Source organism: Leiobunum rupestre, chromosome 5 (genome assembly GCF_980474605.1).
Source record: "Leiobunum rupestre chromosome 5, qqLeiRupe1.1.hap1, whole genome shotgun sequence".
NCBI classification, from domain to species: Eukaryota; Metazoa; Arthropoda; class Arachnida; order Opiliones; family Sclerosomatidae; genus Leiobunum; species Leiobunum rupestre.
This window is the reverse complement of record NC_143388.1, coordinates 28,515,625-28,540,205: the sequence shown is the minus strand read 5'-3', so window position 1 is coordinate 28,540,205 and position 24,581 is coordinate 28,515,625. Positions and strand designations below refer to the sequence as shown.

At 35.7% G+C, this 24,581-nt stretch overlaps 1 protein-coding gene across 1 annotated transcript in view; it reads left to right on the top strand.

Moving 5' to 3' along the window:
• Window positions 1-2,183: 2,183 nt before the first annotated feature.
• The window catches only part of LOC149944046 (sal-like protein 1), a 146,407-nt gene continuing 124,009 nt past the window's right edge, over window positions 2,184-24,581 (top strand). Inside the window, exons 1-2 of the mRNA XM_090174692.1 lie at window positions 2,184-2,662; window positions 4,492-4,584. Of these exons, the coding sequence (XP_090030818.1) occupies window positions 4,512-4,584 (73 nt within the window). The 5' untranslated portion in view covers window positions 2,184-2,662; window positions 4,492-4,511. The remainder of the gene's footprint in view (window positions 2,663-4,491; window positions 4,585-24,581) is intronic.

Here is a 24,581-nt window from a genome sequence, read left to right as displayed (position 1 = left end):
TAACTTATTGGACAAAACTGACATTATTAACTTTTTTCTGGCAACTGACATTATTACCATTCTTAGACGACTTAATTTTTCTGGCAAAACTGACATTATTACCATTCTTAGACGACTTAATTTTTCTGGCAAAACTGACATTATTAACCTTCTTAGACCACTAACTTTTTTCTGGCAAAACTGACATTATTACCATTCTTAGACCACTAACTTTTTTGGGCAAAACTGACATTACTACCATTCTTATCCTAATTTGGGTTAATTTTGGGTTAGTTTAAAAATTCCTACCATTTTCTAAGGTCTAACTCAATAGATCTCATTTGGAGGGTGCGACTAACGTTTTTTTAATTTAGACAAATTTAGTAATTTTAAATGGAATTTTACGAGGGGCTAACCACTTCTTTAAATTCTGTACACCGATTAAAGCGAGTACAGCTTTTGGTAGTGCAAAGCCTTTAATCGATTACGTAATCACTTTAGTACAGTCAAAGCTACCGGCTTGTACACTGATTATCCCCTTTGGAATTTGACAAGATGGGCACGGATTTCAAATTAAAATAAGAAGTTATCATTGGCTAGATGCAACCAAACAAACCAAAATATTGGGGCCAAATCTTCTAAACATTACGGTTTTTTTTCGGGTTAACAATGTTGGAAAATTTTTAAGCGCCATTTTCCAATATGGCGTCGAACTTCCACCAATAGCAAAGGCCGGCTCTTCACATCTTCTATAGGTGTGACAAATCGTCACCGAAATTCAACGTTTCAAATATTTCGGGAGACGGAAATAAATATTTTTATTTATAAGAAATAATTCGGTAGATTATAACTGTAAATACTTTTTATTTATTCATATTTAATCCGTACTAAGTATAAAAAAAATTATACAAAATATTTAAAACATTTAATATTTATAAAACGCCAAAACTAGAAATTTATTAACGAATTTAAGTAATATGTACATTCAAAGGATTTATAAAGTGTTTCAACTGTTAAGCATTTAAAATAATTCTTTTCTGAAACCCAGAACTGGTTTCTGTTCAAATCTAAAAGAAATTAATTGTATTTAATATTTATCGCTATTATCTATAAGAAAATGAAGCCTTTATCATATATAAACAATATTTTTAATTAATAAAAAAATTATAATTTAAAGTCACAATATATAAATCAAAAAGCATTTTCCAAACAAAACCAATAAACAACACCCAACCAAAAATGCAGGTGCGCCAAATAAAAAAAACTTAATAAGAAAATTAAAATTATGACACTTCAAATACGTAACATATTCCGGTTAAAATTACGTCAAACTGTCTTTAAAATAATATTTATTGTTATTATCTATAAGAAAATGAAACCTTTATCATATATAAACAATATATTTAACTTTAAAATTAATAAAAAAAAAATAATTATCTATAATACACATCAATAAATCAAATACATTTTTAAAACGAAACCAATAAACAACACCCAACCAAAAATGCAGGTGCACAAAATAAAAAAAAATTAATAAGAAATATGAAAATTATGAAATTTCAAATACGTAACATATTCCGGTTAAAATTACGTCAAACTGTCTTAAAAGTATGAAAACGGCGCCTCGGGAAAGGGTTAAGAAAACTAACTGCGGGGTGGGGGACACGGGGGTTGAAAACTAACGGGGACAAAAATTGGGGATCGTCAAAATCTTTATACGCGACCAAGAGAGAGAGAGAGAGAGAGAGATAGTGCATACGATACAGCTCCGGCGGTGGCGCCCGGTTGTGTATCGAGTTGGTGCAAGAGATGAAAAGCGAAGCGTAGCGCCGCCACTGGAGACAAAAGATTATAATTGGAGAGAGTCGATGACGTCACTAGACCGAATCCTATTGCTCGCCAGCCTCGAGATTTGGCCAGGCCCTCCCGATATATGTAACTATAGCGCCGGGGCCATCACGGGCTGCCGACCCCCCTTCATACCCCCGCAGTGAGCTCCCCCCCGCGCAAGAAAGAGAGTCGGAGGGGGGGACGCTTCCATTTCTTCGGACTCCGTGGAAGGGTACTGGGAGCGGGTGGGGCGGAAATACGGAGCGGGAGGTGGAGGTGGTGTCGGAGGGGGGGGGGAACGCGCGCTTTCGGAAGGAGTTTTTGGCGCGTACATATTCAAAATCATCTTCAATCCGGAGGGCCCAAAAGAGACCCCCACACTCAAAACGAGAGAATCCTCCCCGTGCCTCATAAATCATGACGGGTTACCGGCGAGGTACGGCCCGCGCCGAGAACTCGGACTCCAGCGAACCCGCCCGACGCCGAACCCGCCGCTCGCGTTGAGAGGCGCCGAACCCGACGCCGACCGACCCAGCTCTATCTCGCTCTCCGCCCGAGACGAAACGCCGGCTTCTCTCTCGGCGGCTCTCGGCGACACCGATCGAAGACCTCTCGTCAGACCATCATCTTCAGACGGTGACGGATTCGCGCGGACTACGATTTTCTTCAGTGCGGTTACTTCGCGATTAAACGAGGAAGAAAATATTATTTCATCGAAATAGACCGTGTACTTCATATCCCAAATTGAAAAATCTTCGACGAAAATACAAACTACCAAAGGAGTAACGCAAAAAATAAACTACCGTAACAACCGTTAGTTATTTTCGCCTAATGGCGTCTAGGCCACATCAATGTAAGTAAATTTACTTTTCTCTTACTTTATTTCGCTGTTAACAAACGCGTGGTTAAAAATTACTTTGGGTAAACGTCGACAACTTGAGCCGAAAAGCATCCAATCAACCTGACGGGAAGTATTTGGAAGTAGGAACCTATCGCGGCTTCCACGAATCCTTGGATCACGGCTCTGTTTGCTTTCCCCCTTTTGGTTAACATTCCCCGCGCAACACAATACAAAACGCCTCCGTAACCCCCCCCCTCTCTCGCAAATCTACGACTTACTTAGCCCCCCCCCACCCTTAAATTTGCACTGGAAAAATTCGACCCCTAATATTTTAAATTGAAAGAAAATTTAACATTCTTGATGACATTTGTACGCTATCACGATAAACCGATGTCTTAAAAGTTAATTGCTAATTATATAGTTAAGAACCTTAATTTCCCCATGTCATAGTTTAAATACAATTAAAATTTAACATTCTTGATGACATTTGTACGATAAACAGATGTATTAAAAATCTATTTCTAAATTTATATATTACAAAGCTTAATTACCCAATGTTATAGTTAACATTCTGCTAAAATTATATTTTACTAAGATTAGTTTCCCCGTGTCATAGTTTCAATTCACGATTTCGAAATAAACCGTTGAATCGTATTTTAAGAAAATTAATTACCTCAAAAGGACTAAATAAATTGTCTTATACGGATGCCACAAAAATAAAATGTATTTTTAGAGTATATTAAATAATAAAAATGCCGAGAAGCGGTGAGTAGATTAAAAGTCTTCAGTTACCGGGAAAAACCCGGGGATGAGCTCAAACTTGAGGTCCCAAAAATATAACAAATGAATACATCATACTCGGAGTGAGTGCGGGGCAAAAACAGTTATTTTCTTCATTCTTCTTTATTTTAAGAAAAGAGCGATTTTTTCGCGTCAGGGGGATCCTCCGGGAGAGTCACCGACACCGCTAGCGTCAATTTTCGCTTCTCGCCAAGAAAATTCTCTCGCGGGCCAAAATAGACTCTTTAAAACTTCTCCCCAATGTCTTGCCAGAAAAATCGCGACAGTAGGATCACGGCTGCGACGAAGCCCGGAACTGGATTCGCCGGGCTCCGAAACAAAACTTTAGTTTAGATTTTTTTTTTAGTAAATAAAGTATTAAATACGCGCGGGAAAAAGAAAAAAAAAATTTCAACGACAGGCGATTTCTGTGATATTTTGGCGCGCGCCAGATTTTTTATCGTTTTAGACAGTCGAGTAAAATATTGTCTTCGTCTTTCGGGAGTCGAGCGAGCGTTCGACCAATAAGGAGGCTAGAAACGGTAGATATGATTATAATAAGCGCGCTCCGTTATTGAAAATCATAATCCGAGAGGAGCATGCGCCGTGAAGAAGTCTTTCCAGGGGCTCTCCCCTCCGCCGTTCCGAAGCCATCCTGAAGCCATCGAGTGAGGCTAAGCGGGGAGAGAGGAAAGGACTGGCTCGTCAAAGCCCCATGGCCGTCGACCGTCGCCGGAGCGCCGCCGCCGCCTCCAGCTCCGTTCGCGCCGAGGACAGGAGCGGCCGCTAAAGATGCTCGCCGGATCCGAGGCTGCCGATCCAAGGCGGGACACGTAGCCCGGGACCACACCGCCCGGACATGCACGGCGAGGTGATCATCCGGGTAGCGTTTCTTATACATTCTTAGCTACTCGATTTTGAACAGATTTATTTACTCGCTAAAATTGGATGCTTCGGCTCGAGTCCAACTCGGTCGGGATTTGGGTCGCGTTTCGATCGGACATCGCGTTCGGTTACGTCATTGTTGTTCTGATCACAAAATATTGTACGCTTCTCTGTAGTGGCCGGCGGTGCATGAAGTATGTCTCGGCGTAAGCAGCTTTATCCCAAGCATATTGAGTCTGAAGATGAGCTAGCTAGCTGGCTGAAAAACGGTGAGTACTTACTCTCTATTGTCTCATTTTTTGGTTGCTGTGTCTTTGGGGAAATTGGTGTGACTATGCTTAGTTTGAACGTTAACAATTGGCACAATTTTGTACCGTCCTGATTCGTATTATCGTACAACAGGTGTTCATTCCGCGAATGGACGCGAAATTGTGTCAATTTATTCGGATATCAAACTACAATAATCAATATACACCCTGGTTTAAATTGAAATCGTTTCTACGGAGACAGTAATGTTAATTTCCATGAAGTAGCGGTACTTTTATCAAATTATCACCTATGGAACGGAATTTCATTATTTATAAATACAGTAATACAAAGTCACTGTCTGTATTTTCTATATTTTAATATATTTAAAATAAAACGCGTAATATAATATGGTAGTTTTCAAAACATGGTAACTTGTATTGGTGGAGTTTGTACTCGAAACCTTTTATGATGGGTTTGGGGTGTAAATATGCAAGCTAATCTATACGCTTTAGTACAACTTATGTTATAATTACACAACTCACCACATCTGTGTGTACAATAATAGTATATATACATCGAAATCGGTATTAAACGCGATACAAAACATACTTCGATGGAATATATCGCATCCAAAACATACTACGATGGAATATATCGTATCGAAAACAAACTTCGATGGAATATATCGTATCCAAAACAAACTTAGATGGAATATATCGTATCCAAAACAAACTTCGATGGAATATATCGTATCCAAAACATATTTCGAATGAAATATCCAAAACAAACTTAGATGGAATATATCGTATCCAAAACATAATTCGAATGAAATAACTATTATAATTACGATAGTTGGAAAATCTCCAACATCATGCAGAAATAAACTATTACTTAAGGACAAAACGATTCTGGAAATACATAATTTTCTCACGGCCAAAGAAATATCCACTTTCTAGTCCAAAAATTCGATACGAAAACTATAATACCCGGGCTGAAAATCGTTTACCATCTTAACTGAGGCGTAAAACGGGACATTTTTTCACTTCTATCAAACACACTTCCTTCGAGATATTTCGTGCAAAAAAAACGCTTGTCCCCTCGGAAAATAGTGAGGTTGAATATAAGATATTCGTTCGTGTCATTTTATAATCCAAGATCAAGAGGTCAAATTGTATACAACGAAGCGAGTTAAGTTTGGTCGGATGGCGATATTAGTTGATCCCCTCCGTTCAAAAGTGTTGGTTGCGGGGGAAACTTGGACTTCTTTTAGCGTGGCGGGGCTTTGGGGGTGGGCCACGATCTGACAGCGGATGAGAAGGTGGCTGTGGGGAAAACTGTTTTTGCTTCGGGAAAGACCACCTCGACATCGACAGAAGTTCCCGAAAGATATGTTTTCAAATTAAGCTTACTAAGATTTAGATATATGCCTGCAATATATAGACTTTTTGGGGCTAATTTACTATCCATCGCGTTTTAATTATTCCCTTAGAATTGATAATCAATATAGTAAATTTAAATTATATATATTTTAATAAATGTGACAATTAATTGAAATACAATTAGCTTCGGATAATAATAATCAGCTAGGCTAATACTCAAGGCACCACCTTAGGACTTAGTCATCAAGCGACTTTTACAGCCATAAGACACTTTTTATTAAATACAATATAAACGTCAAGAAATTTAATAACACTGTTTAGATTATCCGATTTGACGTGTCTATGGTTCGAAAATTTAGCTTTAATAAACGAATATAATTTAAATTGTGTTAATTAGCGGTATTTTTTAATATACAAAGAATAATTGTTTCTTAATGAAATTTAAAATTGCTTCTTTCAACGGAGCTGATATTAAAATCCGTTAAAACAAAATGAAATAAATTTTTGAAAGAAAATTTAAAATAACACCCGTTGAAAATTTTCCCCGATACTAAGTAAAAAGTCAAGGTTATACACTGAGGTTAACTTCAAATACATCATTTTCACGTATCGAAGCTGAAATGTTTCCGATTCACATGATTTCGTATGTAAGGGGATGGTATATCGTATTGAAGGCCCGCAAAGCAAAGCATTCTCAATATCGGCACGGGATCTATAATTACCCGCGGGGGGAGGAAAGGGGGATTAAATTTCGGGGTACAGGGGCTTCAAAACGGTAGAAAGTTTTTGAAGAAAAATATACATCAACCTTTTCCGTTCATGATCAATCAATGATTGACGCACCCCGTTTGACCATCTCGACCGCTAGAAAACACGTGTGGTACTTCACCGTGGCGTCCCTCTCACCCTGTGACCCCCAATGTCACCTTGGTTGTCCAAAGTAACTCCGACTGCCCACGGCGTCCAGACAGATTATGACGAGGCGTGTAGCCACGAGGAATACCCCCAAAACACAGCTGAAAGAGGGGTCCAAGGGGGTATGCTCGGAAAAAGAGTAGCCATTATCGTTATATGGCCGTATCTTTTGTAGCGGTCAAGATATCTTGGAACCCTAATAATAAGGGCTCGTTTCCATCCACAAAACGATTCATCGCGAATGTTTGACATCGCTGACCACGCCACCAGTTCATAAAAGTGTTCTGGGAGTTTTTTCCATATTTCGAACACAAAGGGGATACTCCATTTTTGTGGTCAGTTTGCGGTTAACCCTTTCCTATTGTTAAACGCGATGTGGGAGTGGTGAGGAATATGGATGACCATGACCATCTCCGCGCTGACGCCTTTTACAACTGCTCGACGCGTCAGAAAGTTTGTACTAAACGGGAGGTATTATAATAATGGGAATGGTGGAGAGTACGCGTTATGGAGTGAGTGACAACGAGAACACTTTCCAATTTTCGGAGAACGGATTACGCGTACCAGAAATACCCCTTTGCAGTTGGTTGAAAGGGAAAGGGTCATCTTTCTGACCACCTTTGTGAAATGCTACAAAATTTGCGCGAAGAAACGGCTTAAGGGGTCATCACCCGTGATATTTCACCCAAATTTAGAAATATAAATTTTCCTTATGAATTTATACGAAAATTATGTCCGAAATTGCGCGGATACAAATTCGACTTTGATCGAAATTTTAACTCCAAAATTGGATATTTGATTAAATAACCATTCATAAAAGTCGACTTTATTTCAAAATTATATCCCAAATTTCCCAAATCCGAATTCGACTTTATTCGAAATTTAAAATAATTTAATTATTTTATTTGAACGGGTAAAAATGTTCAATTTAAAATAGAAATTAACTTAATTAAATGTAAAATATAACTTACATTAAGACAATGATAGATAATTTTCAAGTCCAATGTGTTTTCTTTTTGTAAATATACAAATTATTTTAAAAATAAATGATCATCCAGCAACGGTAGAAAATATTACAGCAATTTATATCTTCCGATCCCAAGTGATGACCCCTTGATTTATGAAAAGAAATGTTAATCCTTTTTGGGAAAGCATCGGAGGAACACCCGCGAAGTGGGACACATGTCAATCATACCCTCGGGAAATACCAGAAGCCCCGCAAAACGCTGATCTCCGAATGGAAAACGTTTTGTAAACTTTCCATTATTTGCAAAATCTTTAACAAGCGTACAACCGAATATTATTAATTATTGGATATTTTAAAGATTTATCGACCAGCAGCCAAGTGCCCAAAAAATGAAACACTTTTAGTAGGTATAGTTTTACAATAAGATTTACAAGACAGATGTTGGTAAAAAAAACGGGTTTTTCCATGGCAATGGTTTTGAAAAGATGCTTTCGTAATTGTACACATTTGTACTCTCTTATTATTCAGCACTTAGGGCATTACACTGTTAGGTTATTTTACGAAAATAATATTTGATAAATTAAAATATTGAGTATGATAGTAAAACGTTATGTAACAAAAACGTTGGTATAACTTTGATTGAAAAATTATACTATATGGTTAACCCCCTATAAAATCGCGTATAAATATATATATAGGTCTAAGGTTTTCTATTGATATTTCTATAGAAAATGCTTCGAAATTAGTTTCAGGGACTATAGAAAATTTACCAAAATTTGTATAGCTAATTTAGAGATTTGTCTAATTTTTCTACAAGATTTCGAATGCATTTCTACCGGATTTAGAATACATTTCAATAAGAATTCGAATACATTTCAATAGGATTTCGAATACATTTCTATAGGATTTAGAATACATTTCTATAGGATTTAGAATACATATTAATAAAATTTCGAATATATTTCTTTAGGATTTCGTATGCATTTCTATAGGATTTCGAATACATTTTTAAAGGATTTCGAATACATTTCTATAGGATTTCGAGTATATTTCTTTAAGATTTAGAATGCATTTCTTTAGAATTTCGAATATATTTCTTTAGGGTTTAGAATACATTTCTATATGAATTAGAATAAATTTCTATAGGATTTCGAATACATTTCTATAGAAATTCAAACACATTTCTATAGAAATTCGAACACATTTCTTTAGAAATTCGAATATATTTCTATAGAATTTAGAATAAATTTCATTATAATAATAAAAAATAGTCTTGCTAGGGTTTGGTTCATAGAATGACACTATTAGCCTACCTTTTCGTATTTTGAAACGTTGCACAACCAAATATGAGAACTGTTACCTTGAAACTGATTAAAAATTTAATGAAAAAAATTCGTCCTTCGGAAACTCCACCGAGTAAAAAATAAAATGAAAATAATATTGTCTAGATTTATAAATATCAATAAATCATGACTTATAGAAGGTTACTGACAGATATGCCTTAGAAGTATCTTAACCCCAACAAAAGGAAAATGGAACCTCATTCAAATATTGTAAGACTCAAATGGCCGGTTGGGGACCCCCTTTTCTTCGAAATATTTTAATTGAGAAGATTCACCCTATCTAAATAATCGTTGCGATAAAAAAGCACAAAAGACCTATAGGACACCTTAAGGGGCCCAAAGGGGGTCATATTATAAATAAAAAAAATTAAGAATAGAACTCAGCCATCGAATAATGGGAAGATGACACTTTTGCAGCTTATAGTTTCATTGATACGGTAGTCCCCGATTCAAGTCGAACGGTGGCACTATAGTCGAAAAAGGAGGCCTATTAGGCGAGTCAGCTATTAACCCGGTAAAACTGATAGGGTGTTTTATTGTACGGGATCAGATAGGGACTATCGCGTGCTCTTTTGTGGGTTGATACAGTCACGGCGGAATCGCCGCCAGAGCGCCAAAAAAAAATCTTTTCAAACTTTATGCTTGAACGTCGTATCTCTTAACTTGGATGTTGGGGCTGGTTCGAAGGACCCTGTTAAGGCTCTGTTATAATGTTTAAAGGCCAAGTATTGTTGCTTTTATTAAAAGGAATAATATGGTAATAAATTAAAAGCCTTTCCTTCTAGATTTGTAGTAGTTATACGGTTTTTGGGTTAGGGATTATCTTTATTGATAACGCGATCGTTGGACACATTTGACACCAGTCGTTGACCTGTTTTTTAAATTTAATTAACTAAGCTCACGCCATACAGGTGTAATCTATTCAGGAAGGTATAATCACTATTGTTTGATTATTTTTTATGGCCAATACTTTTAATCTTCGTGGGTATACGGTTTTTGTTCCATTCGTGTCTATTTATAGGGTGAATATCCTTGTACGAATATTGCACCCCTGATGGCCAGTTGCAGGGTGACTACAGAAATGCTGCAACTAGTGTTGTAAGAAAAATAGGAAATTTGTAGGATAAATATTATAAATTCTATTGAAATTACTGGAAACTATAGGATAAGTTCTATTAAAATTTCTGGAAACTATACGGTTAATTTTTATTGAAATGACTGGAGACTAAGGGTTGATTTCTATCGAAATTAGCGGAAACTATAAGAAATTTTCTATTGAAATTACTGGAAACTATAGGATAATTTCTATTGAAATTACTGGAAACTTTAGGATAATTTCTATTGAAATTTAAGGAAACTATAGGATAATTTCTATTGAAATTTAAAGAAAATATATGATAATTACTATTGAAGTTACTGGAAACTATAGGATAATTTCTATTGAAATTTCTGGAAACTATAGGATAATTTCTATTGAAATTTAAGGAAACTATATGCTAATTTCTATTAAAATGACAGGAAAATAAAGGATAATTACTATTGAAATTACAGGAAAATATAGGATAATTTATATGAAAATAAAAAATATAATATATAATATTTATAAAAATACAATAAGTTATAATAAAGCATTAAAAGTGTACCAAAATCATAAAATATAGGTGTGGTCACCCTGCACTTGTCGAATATTTAAATAAATTATATTGAAAAATATTCAAATTGCATAGTCAATTCATCTATAAAAATCAACGGTCTTTAGTTGAAACTAATAGCTGTTAATGATATAAATGGAATTAACTTTTTATCTTCACATTTAAAGTTAACAAAAATTGTATTTCCATAAATGTAACTTTTTATTACTTTGTATAGTTAACAATTTTTTAAGAGATCTGCTCAAAATTGTATATAACTTCAAAATTAATAATGTCGAAACTAAGAACATTTCGCGTATTTAAATTGAACTTGTAGCAGAAATAAAAGAAACCGGTTGAGACATTGGGTACCATTATTGGCAACTTCAATTTCGTCAGAAGTTACCGTATATATCCATTAAAGTGACATTTTTTTTATGGAAAACTGACAGTCGGAACACGAAGCAATTTGTAAGAACCTTTCGCGAAAAAACTTTGTTAAAATTATTACTTCAGACTGGCGACACCAGCAATCGGGTTGGCGAATCAAAAAACAGAAACTTTTATTATATTCTAAAATTGGCGATATTTTTTTTGGGGTCGGTTTGAAAATGATGATTTGTTCTTAGTTCATCTCTAAAATGAGGAGCTTTAGGATTTGTTCTGGGCAGGGGGAAAAGAGAAAGATTATAGTTTTGGTTTAAAAAATAAATAAAGCGAAACGCGTGAAAAATGTCGGAGAAACCAAGGCCTCGTTAATCTAGGAAGAAAGTTTCCATTTCTTGGGTTAAAAATGGCCAGCCCGCTAGTTCATACATTATAGAACTCCGAATTGCGAGAAAACGACCATACACCGAAAGTGAGATGAGGTCTGCCCCCTTTTGCCTCCATAATGCATCCTAAGAAAACTAACAAGTGGTCCCCAATAGACGCTTAAATAAAACCTGTTCAGCGATTTGCCTAGAAGCATAAGTAACATAATAACAATATGTATGACACTTCCTATTGCTATAATGCTTATTTTCTAAGCCAACCTTTTTTCGGCACTAATACTCTCTTCAAGCTGTGGAACTTGGACTCGCGACTTACCGTTTTGGATGACTACTTTTTGATAAAAATTTAAGCCTAATATCGGAGAGCACGTTCTGGAGTCGCGAGGGGCTTTGGCTTTGTTTTGAAGCCCGCGTGCGAATCACGCGTGATTAAAAAAACATGAGCTCGTGGCGCCGAATGAGCTAGTGGCGCCGAGAAAATTTTTTATCATTTTAGCCTAATATTACGCCTATCTATCGGAAACCAGAAATTTCGGCTTAGCGGACTTAAGGAAACATCTTGATCACGCAATAGCTATAAACCACAATTTGATTCACGTTGATGTGGCATTGCTACAGCGAGTCATTTATAAGATTTTTACATCCATAGAAGCATGTTACGGTATTTAAAAGTACCTATAATTAAAATTATGAAATAATAATTTTATTTAGAGATTTGACCTTAAATTCAATTACAAAAATGGTGGATCCGATTTGAATCAAAAATTATATCAAAAATTGGGGAGATATAAATTTAAGTTTGATCGAAATTTGATTCCTAAAATGTCTTACATTTGATTCAATAGCTCGAAATTGTGCAGATATAAATTCAAACTTGGTTCCGAAAATGTGTCACATTTAATTCAATAGCCATAGAAATCTTAATTTCAATTTGATAAAAAATTATTAATCCAATTTTCTGAATTGCATCAAATCGTGATCAAATGCACGTGGAAAAGACAGACATACTACAAAATCTCATAATCCAGTTGACAGCGAATTCGGTATATGAGGGGCTAGCAGACTCGCGGCTCTCAGATCCATTGAGGGGGGCATTTTTGGGCAAGATTCATTTGTCGAATAGTCCGTGGTTATGAATCGAGTCGACGTAATTAACCCGGAGACGAGTTCGCCAATCACAGAAATAACCCACCCAGTTATCAATAATCCGTCACGAGGGGGCACCACTGCCCGCGAAAGAACACTATAAGAAAAACTATATCCAACGCCGCTTGAGAGAAGGAAAAAAAGTGGCGCTTTTTAATGCCTTTGACGTTGGCTGCAGTCTCGAAGACAGCAGAGTTATGGGATGAAATTTATCAATATGTAATAGCTTTTTCACTTTCTATAGATCCGCACTCCGCGTCAACTTTATTTTCTACAGACTGAATTTCCCCTCGATAGATCTGGCCAAACGTTTCTCCAAGCCGCTTTTCTTATCTAAGTAGTATCGCGAATCATTTCGTTTCTACGAAATGGAAAATTTCATTTTGGCATTTATTAATATTTTTGGGAGGGGGTAGACTGGAGGAATATAGGAATGTCTGATAGGGTGCTTAATAAACCTTAGCAAACCCACTCGAGGGATTTATCTTTAATGCCGTTTATTTGTCAAGTCTACGCCCCTTTTATAAGCCTATAAAATACAGCGCCATCTATTCATTTAGATATATTTAGCATTCCTTAAAATATAGAGTAATCTAAAAAAAACGTGTTAATTTAAATTCTTCAATTTCTACAGAAGAGTTTGATACAAGTTTGCCACGGTAACTGGAAAACCTGGAATTCCTGGGAAATTCCGGGAATTTGAATATGGGTCTAAAAATCAGGGAAAAGTCAGATAATTTTAAAAATTAGTCTAAAAATCAGGGAAAAGTCAGATAATTTTAAAAATTAGTCTAAAAATCAGGGAAAAGTCAGATAATTTTAAAAATTAGTCTAAAAATCAGGGAAAAGTCAGATAATTTTAAAAATTAGTCTAAAAATCAGGGAAAAGTCAGATAATTTTAAAAATTAGTCTAAAAATCAGGGAAAAGTCAGATAATTTTAAAAATTAGTCTAAAAATCAGGGAAAAGTCAGATAATTTTAAAAATTAGTCTAAAAATCAGGGAAAAGTCAGATAATTTTAAAAATTAGTCTAAAAATCAGGGAAAAGTCAGATAATTTTAAAAATTAGTCTAAAAATCAGGGAAAAGTCAGATAATTTTAAAAATTAGTCTAAAAATCAGGGAAAAGTCAGATAATTTTAAAAATTAGTCTAAAAATCAGGGAAAAGTCAGATAATTTTAAAAATTAGTCTAAAAATCAGGGAAAAGTCAGATAATTTTAAAAATTAGTCTAAAAATCAGGGAAAAGTCAGATAATTTTAAAAATTAGTCTAAAATCAAGGATAGCCAGGGAATTTTAAAAATTAGTCTATAAATCAGGGAAAGTCAGGGAATTTTAAAAACTACTCATAAATCGGGGAAAGTCAGGGAATTTTAAAAATTAGTCTATAAATCAGGGAAAAATCAGGGAATTTTAGAAATTAGTCTATAAATCCGGGATTTTTCAGGGCATTTGATTTAGGTTGCAAATAGAAAACCTTTACTAAGATTTAGGGAAAAAATTCAAAATATTTTCACAAAATAAGTCTCGGAAAATCTCCGGAGATGGAAAACCGGGAAAATTCAGGGAATTTGAATGTGAAAAAATGTGGCAACCCTGTTCACAAATTTCGTTTTTCTGGGTACCCCAATCTTCTTCATAACGAAGAGGACCCACACCATCTAAGTTACGTCATAAATGCCCCTACAAAAGCACCATGAAAATAATATCTATTACATTTCTTTATTCTAGAAAACTAAACGTATTAAATTTCTAGTGCACAAAGTAATTGATAATTTAAGATGTGGTTTAGAATTATGATATTGACATACCGATTAGATTATTTATCAATCTGATCTCAAATTGTTTCAGATTCATTATCCTAAGTAACCTATCTGAACTGAACTGCTATAATTCTTCTGATCAGATTCAGTTATCTGACTTATACGTTTAATAGATAAATCATAATCAAAATAATCAGTGATTGAAATTTCGAAAAGAATTTTATCGGTGGATATGTAAAATTAATAACTGTGAAGCATCTCAAATCTACAATGAATTCGGATAAGTTTCGGGTTTAAACTATCTGATTTGCATTTTGATTCGTATCAACCGATCTGATAATATCTTAAATTAAATGCGGATAATCTGATACCTGATCTATCGTAAATATTTATATATTTATATTTAAAGCAACTGTTATGTGAGAATCGGTTGTAAATACTAATTTAAAGTAACGTAACGAATTAAAACTGAAACAAACGAATATTTGAAATACCAATGGATTAATAAAAGATATTTAGAGGTATAAAATATTTTATACTTTTCAGTTAAGATTTTGTTATTTTTTGTGGTTTTCTTGTTAAACACAGTTTATTGGAAATTCCAAAATTGGGCCCCTTACCAAAATAACTCCGTGCAAAAAAAAATATTCGAAAAAATCCGCCCAGCATAAAATATAAGCCAGTAAATTCAGGGTTAAAAGGGTTGAAACATCGCATTAATGTACAGAGAGAACAAAGTTAGGGGTCTTTTCGGGCCAAGCAGGGTGCGATTCGGGGGTCTGAGGGCCCCGCTTCTAACCTCTTTGATTTAGCGGAAAGATCGAGTTACTCCATTGGTAGAAGAAGCACCAGGGAAAGGAGGTTAACAAAACGAACGCTTTTTACCGAGAATCGGAGGATGACTGGTTGGGGGAGGGAAGGAAGATGGCGGGTTAAACTTGACCCCAATTTGACCCCTAGCTTCCGAATGCTCGTCAAGGTGAAGGTCGTCATCGGGAAAGGAACTACACCTCGGAATAATTACACGTATTAGAAAGAGAACGCTTTTTTGGCTAACTTTCATTTTTTGGGAACAGGGGGGCTGTTTTTGGGAAGGCACCCGTCGCCCTGATCGCGGAGAGAAACCCTCGAATGGCGAACAACCATAACCTATCATTTATTTCAGCATTTCTTAATTTTTTTTCCATTTTTCATCTCTCGAAAAAACAACACGTTTCCGTTTTCGGACCTAGTACGCGAATGTAGCCCGCTGATGAGTACGAAAGCCGATACCTTCGTTCTCGTATATCCCCGCCTTTGGGCGTACTAGTTCCTATCGAAGAAACAACGAGGGTTCCAGATATATTCCCCCAATAGAACGCAAATATGTTTTGCTTAGAGAAATACATTTTGCAGCGGGGGGGTTTCGCGGGGGGCAAGTAGGTTCAATTGGTTCAAAACGCGGAGCTGGCTCGAAACAAATCATAATTCGGGTGAATACAGGCCGAGCTGCACCCAGCCCTTGGCAGACAGATGTATACGCTTGAAATATAATTAGCCGCTAGCGTTTTCCCCCCGCCATGTCTCCGGAGATGATAAATATTACGGATCCATCTCTAACAACAATACCATTTCCTCATCGGATATTTTCGTTAAATAGTCATAAAGGGAGGTCATAGAGCCAATCGAAAGTTTTAGTTGATCGTTATAATCTTCATCACAGAAAATGTATCATATTCAAATATTCACAATGTTTGTGCCTTTAAATTCATGCGTGCGAGTCGTTATAATTTTACGATATTATTTAATATATCTCTAACGTAACCCGTACAATCATAAGTAGATAATAAATTTCCATAAGTAGAGCTCGAGGAAACGGATAAATTAACGTCCAAATATTCACAATGTTTGTGCCTTTAAATTCATGCGTGCGAGTCGTTATAATTTTACGATATTATTTAATATATCTTTAACGTAACCCGTATAATCATAAGTAGATAATAATTTTCCATAAGTAGAGCTCGGGGTAATTGATAAATTAACCTCCAAAATTCCAATTAATTATAAAAAATTCGATTAATTCTTTATTCGTGGATATTATTCGCGACTATTAAACGATTTAATATGCAACAAATAAGTTTTTATTCGGATAATTTTCGGATATGGATAAAAAAAAATGAACGGAAAATTTCTTATCCATGAGTGTCGAAATAATTCGGTGCTTACTCGTAACATCGTAAGCCTACGTCGTTACAAAGCTCGACCTTGAAACGACCGCTTTGATATTATGCTACGTCACAGATCACGAGACGAAACTGAGTATGTTTCTGCAGTGCAAATTATCACGTTGTAGCAATAGACGTCTTAAGGTAATGGCCGACATAAATTATTTATCTGTGGAGTGACGTAGAATTGACTTCGTAACGAGAAAAATACGTAAATTAAAATGCGTAGTTATTATAGAAATGGCTTTCAGTATAAATGTAACACGACGGGGATAGGAAACCGACACAGTTAGGTGAAACGTAATTATACACTTATGGTAAAATGCATACACGATTATTCTGTATTTATATATAATTAGTTGGCTTTTATTACGTAAAAAAAGTTGACAATTTTTAAAATTTTGGTTATTATTCTCTATATTTGTCCCAGCTATGAACAATTAATAAAAATAATTCAGACTCAAACCGATTCCAACCGTTTACGTGTGAACGTAGCGTAATAAAATAAGTTTTATAACCGTTGCAATAATTTATTTAGTTTAACATACAATCTGTAGAAAATTAATCAATTTCTGTTAAATGTTAAATATTTAGTTAAAATTCGTTTAATTGAGGCTTTAAAAAAGTCAGGGAAATTTCTAAATACGGAGAAACAGGGAATTACTTTGGCAAACCTGTTGGGAAATTTGAATATGAAAATACTGAGGCAACCCCTTGTCGGACAATTTGAAAAGTGACCAATATAACAAAACAAAGCAAACCCAATTTTATTCAAAATCATATCTTAAAATTAACGAACCGAGGTGACCAACCGGTTGACAATATAAGCACCTACAGGGCTACATAGAATGTTAGAATTCGCGACAAACGTTCGCTAGCTCGATCAGGAACCTGGGAAGGGGGTTTGGTTAAAAATCATTGTTAAAGGCGAAGATGAGGGGAAGGAGTAGCTGCCACCGCATCAGGGCCAAAATGGCATCTGAGACGACGCTGGCTTCCGTCCAGAGAAATTAAAATTCCGTCGTTGCGTCGCCCGCTAATATTCGCCACCAGCGAAAAACTCTCCGTCGCGAGGGGAGCCACCATCGCCATATCTTCATATTCATCATTTCGCGAGTCGGGTTACCGTCGCCATCTCTTTTACCCGGACGCCGCGGCTCGTCTTGTACTCTTTTGTTGAGAGAGGGTTTTTCTTGAGACGACTACCGCCAGTTGTTTTCAACCTGCTCCATTTTTTTGCATTTCTTCTATTTTTTTTAGCCAATAGAAGGTCTCTAATTTGGCAAATGGGATGCGAATCATCCTCTCTCTCGCTTTCCGCTTAGCCTAATTCCTAGTGCCTAGAAACTCCTACATCAATTGCGAAAGGAAAGAGTGCATTTAGAAAGAAAGCGGAACGAAATGGCTACTTAATACAACGTTTTAAAATTCTATTTGCCACTCTGATCTTTGCCGAAATTTTTTAACTATCTATACCGCTGCTATTAATGAGAAATAACTCGCGCTTCCAACTGCCAACTGCTCATTTTATTCGGGACACAATTTTCGTACATCTGAAGATAATCAGTTCGACAGATAAGGTTTATCTTGTTATTTCCCGAACCCAGCAATCTGATTTCAAATTGTATCTGATTCCTTATCCTAAGTAACCGATCTGAACTGATTTACTATAATTCATCTAATCAGATTCAGTTATCTGATTCATTATCCCAAGTAACCATCTGAACTGATTTACTATAATTCATCTCATCAGATTCAGTTATCTGATTCATTATCCCAAGAAACCGATCTGAACTGATTTACTATAACTCATCTCGTCAGATTCAGTTATCTGATTCATTATCCCAATACCGATCTGAACGGATTTTGTATAATTCATCTCATCAGATTCAGTATAATCTGAACAGTTATCCGATTCATTATCCCAAGTAACCGATCTGAACTGATTTACTATAACTCATCTCATCAGATTCAGTTATCTGATTCATTATCCCAAGTAACCGATATGAACTGATTAGCTATAATTCATCTCATCAGATTCAGTAATCTGAACAGTGATCTGACTTTTACGTTTAGTATTTGGGCAAGCAAATTTTAATAAACAGTGATTAAAATTTCGAAAATAATTTAATCAGGTAATATGTAAAATCGATAACCGTGAAGCATCTGAAATTTGCTCACAATCTGTTTATCGGTTTACAATGAATTAAGTTTAATTTCGCGCCTAAGCTATCTGCATTTCGAACCATATCAAGTGATCTGTTAATATCTGAGCGTCAACACGGAAAATCTGATACCTGATCCATCACAACATTTCCTCACGTCATCTTTTATCTGAGAATCGGTTGGAAACATTAGATATAACGCCATTTTTCATTAACAAAAAAAATTATTAAATCTTAAAGGGAGTATGAACTTGCATGTTTACGGTGAATCAACGAATTTATCATTCCTGCCACCAGGTTTAAAAGAAGCTAGGGATGATTGGCGCTAGTTACGTTAATAACCAGTCGTAATGCGTGCTAACCGACGATATTTTACTCCCATTAAGAATGAAATATTTTGGTTTATTTAAATTATTTTTTGCTTTAAGAAATTTGTAATTAAAGAAAAACTGTGGGAAATATTTAAGGCAAAATATGAATAGCCTACTATCCCTTCAATTAGGGGGTTACATTGGTTTAATTTCTTTTATTATAAGACATTAAGACCAACGTAACCTGCTATAGTTCATGGAGTTTCAAAGAAAAAATATTAATTTATGGCAATCTTAATTATCTTTACTCACGATACCATGTTCGAATAGGCCATAAATTAAGAACTTATTCAACCTTAACCCTTTTTATTAAGAAATTTTTATTCCCAAATTTAGTATTTATTATCAAAGGTGAATAATGAAAGACTTGTATTCTAGCTTCCATTTGTAGTTGACATAATTTTAAATGACCTCTAGAATAGCCAATTGTTGCATTTTTTTTGTAAAACGGTACGGGAAGTATAGTTGCAGATTATAATATTCTGCATTTATTTTCAAAACCAAACTAAAACTTAACTTTACTTTTGGTCGTCTGCTACGTCGTCTCACGAAGTAATAAGGGTTAGAAATAAGCAATTGGGGGATCTTATAATTAATTTTGCACGTGAAAATACTTTAGATTATAAAAACAGGTAAATAAGCATGCTATACCGTCAAAATGTAAAGGTACTGTCACGCGGAAAAACGTAATTTTGAAATTGGTCACAGAGTTGATATGAGTATTGCAATAATTATTCATTTAATTAGTATCGAAAATAAATTAAAATCAGTTTGAACTCCGAAGTCACTAAGCCTAACCCGAGCTCCGTGTAAAATGGTTGGGGAAAATTCAAAAAGTACAGCCAACTTATTGTTTAGTTTTAGCGAAATTGGCGGTCGGTGACGTAGAAAAAACAGTGAAAACACGTAGAAATATTTTATGGAAAGGCCTATTAGTGGTTTTATCCGGATTAAACCACCGGTTACAACTAGGGTTACTATACTGTATTTTTTAATTTTTAAAAAGCCGTTTTTCCCCAACGGATTAAGGCGCCAATAAAAAATGTGTAGGTAAAACTTGAAGAAGTGTAGACGTAGCTTTATTATGTTCAATGTACACGCCAAATGTCAGCTACCAGGTCTTCCTACACGCGTCTACTGTGTTGTCCAAAAAATTACAATATTCATCCAGAAATTCAATTGCGCACAAAGTATTTACCTGGCATCTGGCATCTCTGACTGGGTAAAAAGAAAACAGTCATTTTCCAGCTAATCTAATTCCGTTTTCAACGACATTTATTTCGTTGAACGGATTTGGCGCTGGCGAGCTGAAAGAAAATAATGGTTTTTATACATCATCGTTTCGTGTGTTCCGCGCGTGAGAAGAAACATTACAATTTTGGCACAAATTCTGGCACTCATTTTTTACCGTCGCCCTAGTTTGAGTTCTCCTCTATCAGTCAAAGCCCGCTCTTTCGAAATGAAAACAACGGAACATAGCTGTGAAGATGGGCTATTTATGAGTGTGCTTACTTTCATATTTTTGCAAGAGTATTTTTACTAAAAAATTACTTATTTTTCGGGTCCAAATCTTCAAACTACCTTTGAAGTTCATGGTACTTGCTCTCTTCCTAAATAGTCATAAATAATTCAAAATAACTGTCTTAAGCCTGGTTTTCACTTAGCGGAAAATCACCGACAGAAAGTTCGACGTCGGCGATATGGTTTTCGACGTTTCGCTCACTGTCGGCGTTTTAGCATTTAGCGTTTTTTTTTTGGGCGGAAATAAAGCGATTTTGTTTCTGCCAGTGAGTTCGTCGGTTTCCGTCTGATAGTGGAGATTTAAGCCTAGGCCTAAAAATGGATGACTTATCTGATCATAATAGTGAACTATTGATTAAAGCTCATGTAAGCATTTTAAATTTAATGTTATTTTACATGATCTATCGTGTTCAAAGAAATATGAGTTCTGAAAGATCGGTTTGTGTGAAAGAATCATACTGGAAAAGAAGGCAACAAGGGTATCAAAAAAAACACGTTCCAAAATTCACAGAAAAGCACGTGGCTGAGTTCCGGATGCAAGAAGCGGGAAATTAACCATCGCCCCTGACGTCACAGTCTCCTTTCGAAAATGGTTTTTGAAAAAGAGCGAAATCGCCCAACTGAGCGAAAAAAATAGAAATGAAAATCGCCACACAAAACCGAAAACCGACGGAATTTCCGCCCGGCGTCGACGGAAATTTTCGCCCATTTTCCGTCGACGCCGGGCTTTTTCGCCCAAAAACCGCCAAGTGAAAACCAGTCTATGTAAAAAAGAATTTTTCGCTGCTAGTGCGTGATCGAGCCAAAGGTACTCTAAGCACACGTCGCGTTTTTATTTCATTGGTTGTCTTGGCAACGTGTATTTATTGCATTAGTTATCTTGGATCTTTCAATTAAATCACTCGACGTCTGCTTGGAGAACCTCTAGCTCAGCCACGCCACTAATGGCCATACCCATTTTCATCTTCATAACAAACAGGTGCATACTGAATATTGTGACGGAATTTTTAATAAGTCGAATTTTTTCGATTCAGTGTTATAAATAAAAAAAAACGATACCAAACAGAAAAGTAATTTCCATTTGACCAACTGGAACTCGTTTAGTCAACTGAAAATATGACAATATGTGATTTGAAAAATTGGAACTCGTGACAAATGCCCCATACCCCTCCTCTTGAGGTGTGGTTGTCAGCGTCATATCTCAGGGGTCAGGGGTCAATAAATAGGTTGATATATATTGCGAGCTTGTCTTTGTGACGATGATAGCGATGCTATTTTAGCCCCGGTCGGGATGACAAAGACGGATCTGAGAATGGGACGCGCGCAATTTCTCTGCCACTGCAGCATCTTTGGGACACATTGACAGGCCGACAAATCACAAAATTTTCTATTTGTCTCTACGTCATTGACACAGCAGCCATTTTTACCGGCCTTAAAAAGAAAATACTCCGTAACAACAACTTCTCTATGTGACATTGGAGAAACAGTAAGGAGTCGTACGTAGTGTTCGGAATTGTTTATTCATAATCCACAAATTTTCCGATTTATTTAAAAAACGTTGGTAAAAAGATTATCATTTTAACTTATTTAATTATGTTTTTTTACGCAACCAAGCATTTATTTGAAAAAAAAGTGGTATTTATTTAAATAATTGTTTGTTTTATTTAAATAATAGGCTTATTCACTTTCGATTATTTAAACATTTTACAATTTTTATTCAATTATTGGTTATTTAAATATAGTCGATTTTATTTTATTCATGGATAAAAATTAATCGACTGCCGAGCACTAGTCGTACGGTAACATAATTTAATCGCGGCAGTAAGATGCTAGTAGGAGAACTAGGGGGTAAACATCGGGTCCTTTTTTCGTACGTGACGTCATCCTGCTACTTCACTTGTAAACACCACACTTGAACGTTTATTTTTCATGGTACTTATTCGGTTTCTGATCAAGTTTGCTCAGTTTCTTTTCAAACGTCATCAATTTTATGTTCAATCACAGGAGACTTTCTGTTCAAAGTTAGCATCGTTTGTTGATCAAAACTGGTTGACAAAATGTTTAAAAATTTGAATATGTATCTCTATTAAGTAAAGTGTGGTATCTTCTGCTCAATCCTGTAGGATAATTTATGTTCAAAGTTTGCTTCGTATTTGGTCGACAATATATCCCAAGTCAGGAATCCATATTTCTACTTGGAATGCTTATCCTACCGTATCACTCTGACGGATTTGGCCTCGCTTACGAGAGAAAAAATCCCCTCTGCGTGCGCTCCCTTCTCACGTACTTGTTTGTTAAGTTAACATAGTGACGTCAAAAAAAAACCGGCAGCCACATCAAGTTGAAAATCTGCCGCGATAAGCATTCCAAGTAGAGGTATGGATTCCTGTCCAACTTGACTGGTCTAATTTTAAAATTTGAACATTTGAATATGAATTTCTATAAAGTAAAGTGTTGTATTATCTGCTCAATCCTTGGAGAATCATTGTGCAAAGTTATCTCCGTTTGTTGATCAAAGTCTGTCGGTAAATGTTCTGGCAAGTTTAAATTTATAATTCGAACTTTCGAACGTTTATTTCTATAGAGTAGTTTCAGCTCGTAGCTTTGGCTATGGCCGCCATTTTGTGCGGGATTTCTTATCTATGGGAAAAAGCAAAGGTGACGTTGTGTCACGTGATACTGAAATCACTGTATAAAGTACCGTTGTTGCTTCAATGTTTGGATCTCCCTTCTTTTGAACGTTTCTTTCAATGTTTGGGACTGACTTCTACAAGGCTCTCTCACGAATTCATTCATAGACATTGACCGCTCTATAATCACCGCGTAAAATGGCACAGTTATTCCTGACGAGTGTAGATAAAGGCTAAAGTGAAAGTGTTGATTCTGAAAAGCGCATCCGGAAGCTCAAAGAAATAGTTCACCTATATCTCGGTTGACGTAACCATCTTCGATACCATCTTCGATTCCTATATTGAGGCCGGTTTGATCTTAGCTTGTCGCGGTTAGAAAGATTGGAATCCGACAGAAGGTAAAAATGCTTTCCACCTCTTGTCAGAACGTGGATCTGAGCAAACTTCAAAACAGCGGCGCTAGAGATGGCAGGGAACAAAATATAAAAATAAAATACAAAGCGAATGTTTTTACGAATGACGCTGGCTGCCTGATTTTGGCGCTTCGCCATTTTTTGAGCATTTTTCGCCAGCGAATGAACAATGGGCCTTCAAGAATTTGTTTTAATATTCCAGTGTAATTGGAAAAAACTCTTCTACGAGTGAACACCGGGGGAAACAATTGTGTGCCAATGCGAGCGAAAGAGGGCTGCGGATATTTATAGACGAAGGCCCGGCGACAATCATCATCCGCGCGCACAGATTCCGCCAAAAACAGACACGATATATAATTTTAGTGCACAGGCTCCCACTTATTTGTTTTGTACGAATTTATGTTAAATTAGCAGTTCTCGAAAGAGGTTTGGAGTCTTCTTGAAGGTGCGTCAGACGGTGCCACGTCAATCGGCATTGCCACATTTTTTAGACTATTTTATAAGAAATATGGTCCAAGATGGCAATATGATCATATTATATTAATATTATATTGCATTACATTATACTGTTTAATTGTTAATTTAAATTTCAATCAGTGAAATACAAAAATGTATACAATTTATTTTTAATTAGTTTAGGAATTGTTAATTTAATATTCATATTTGTAGTGTTTTTCGTTTTGGTTAAATTTTCTTATTTTTATTTATAACTGAATTCTTAAATATATTTTTACAAATGAAACTAGAACTCATTTAAGTTATAAAAATTTTAGACTCGTATAGTCTAAACAATAC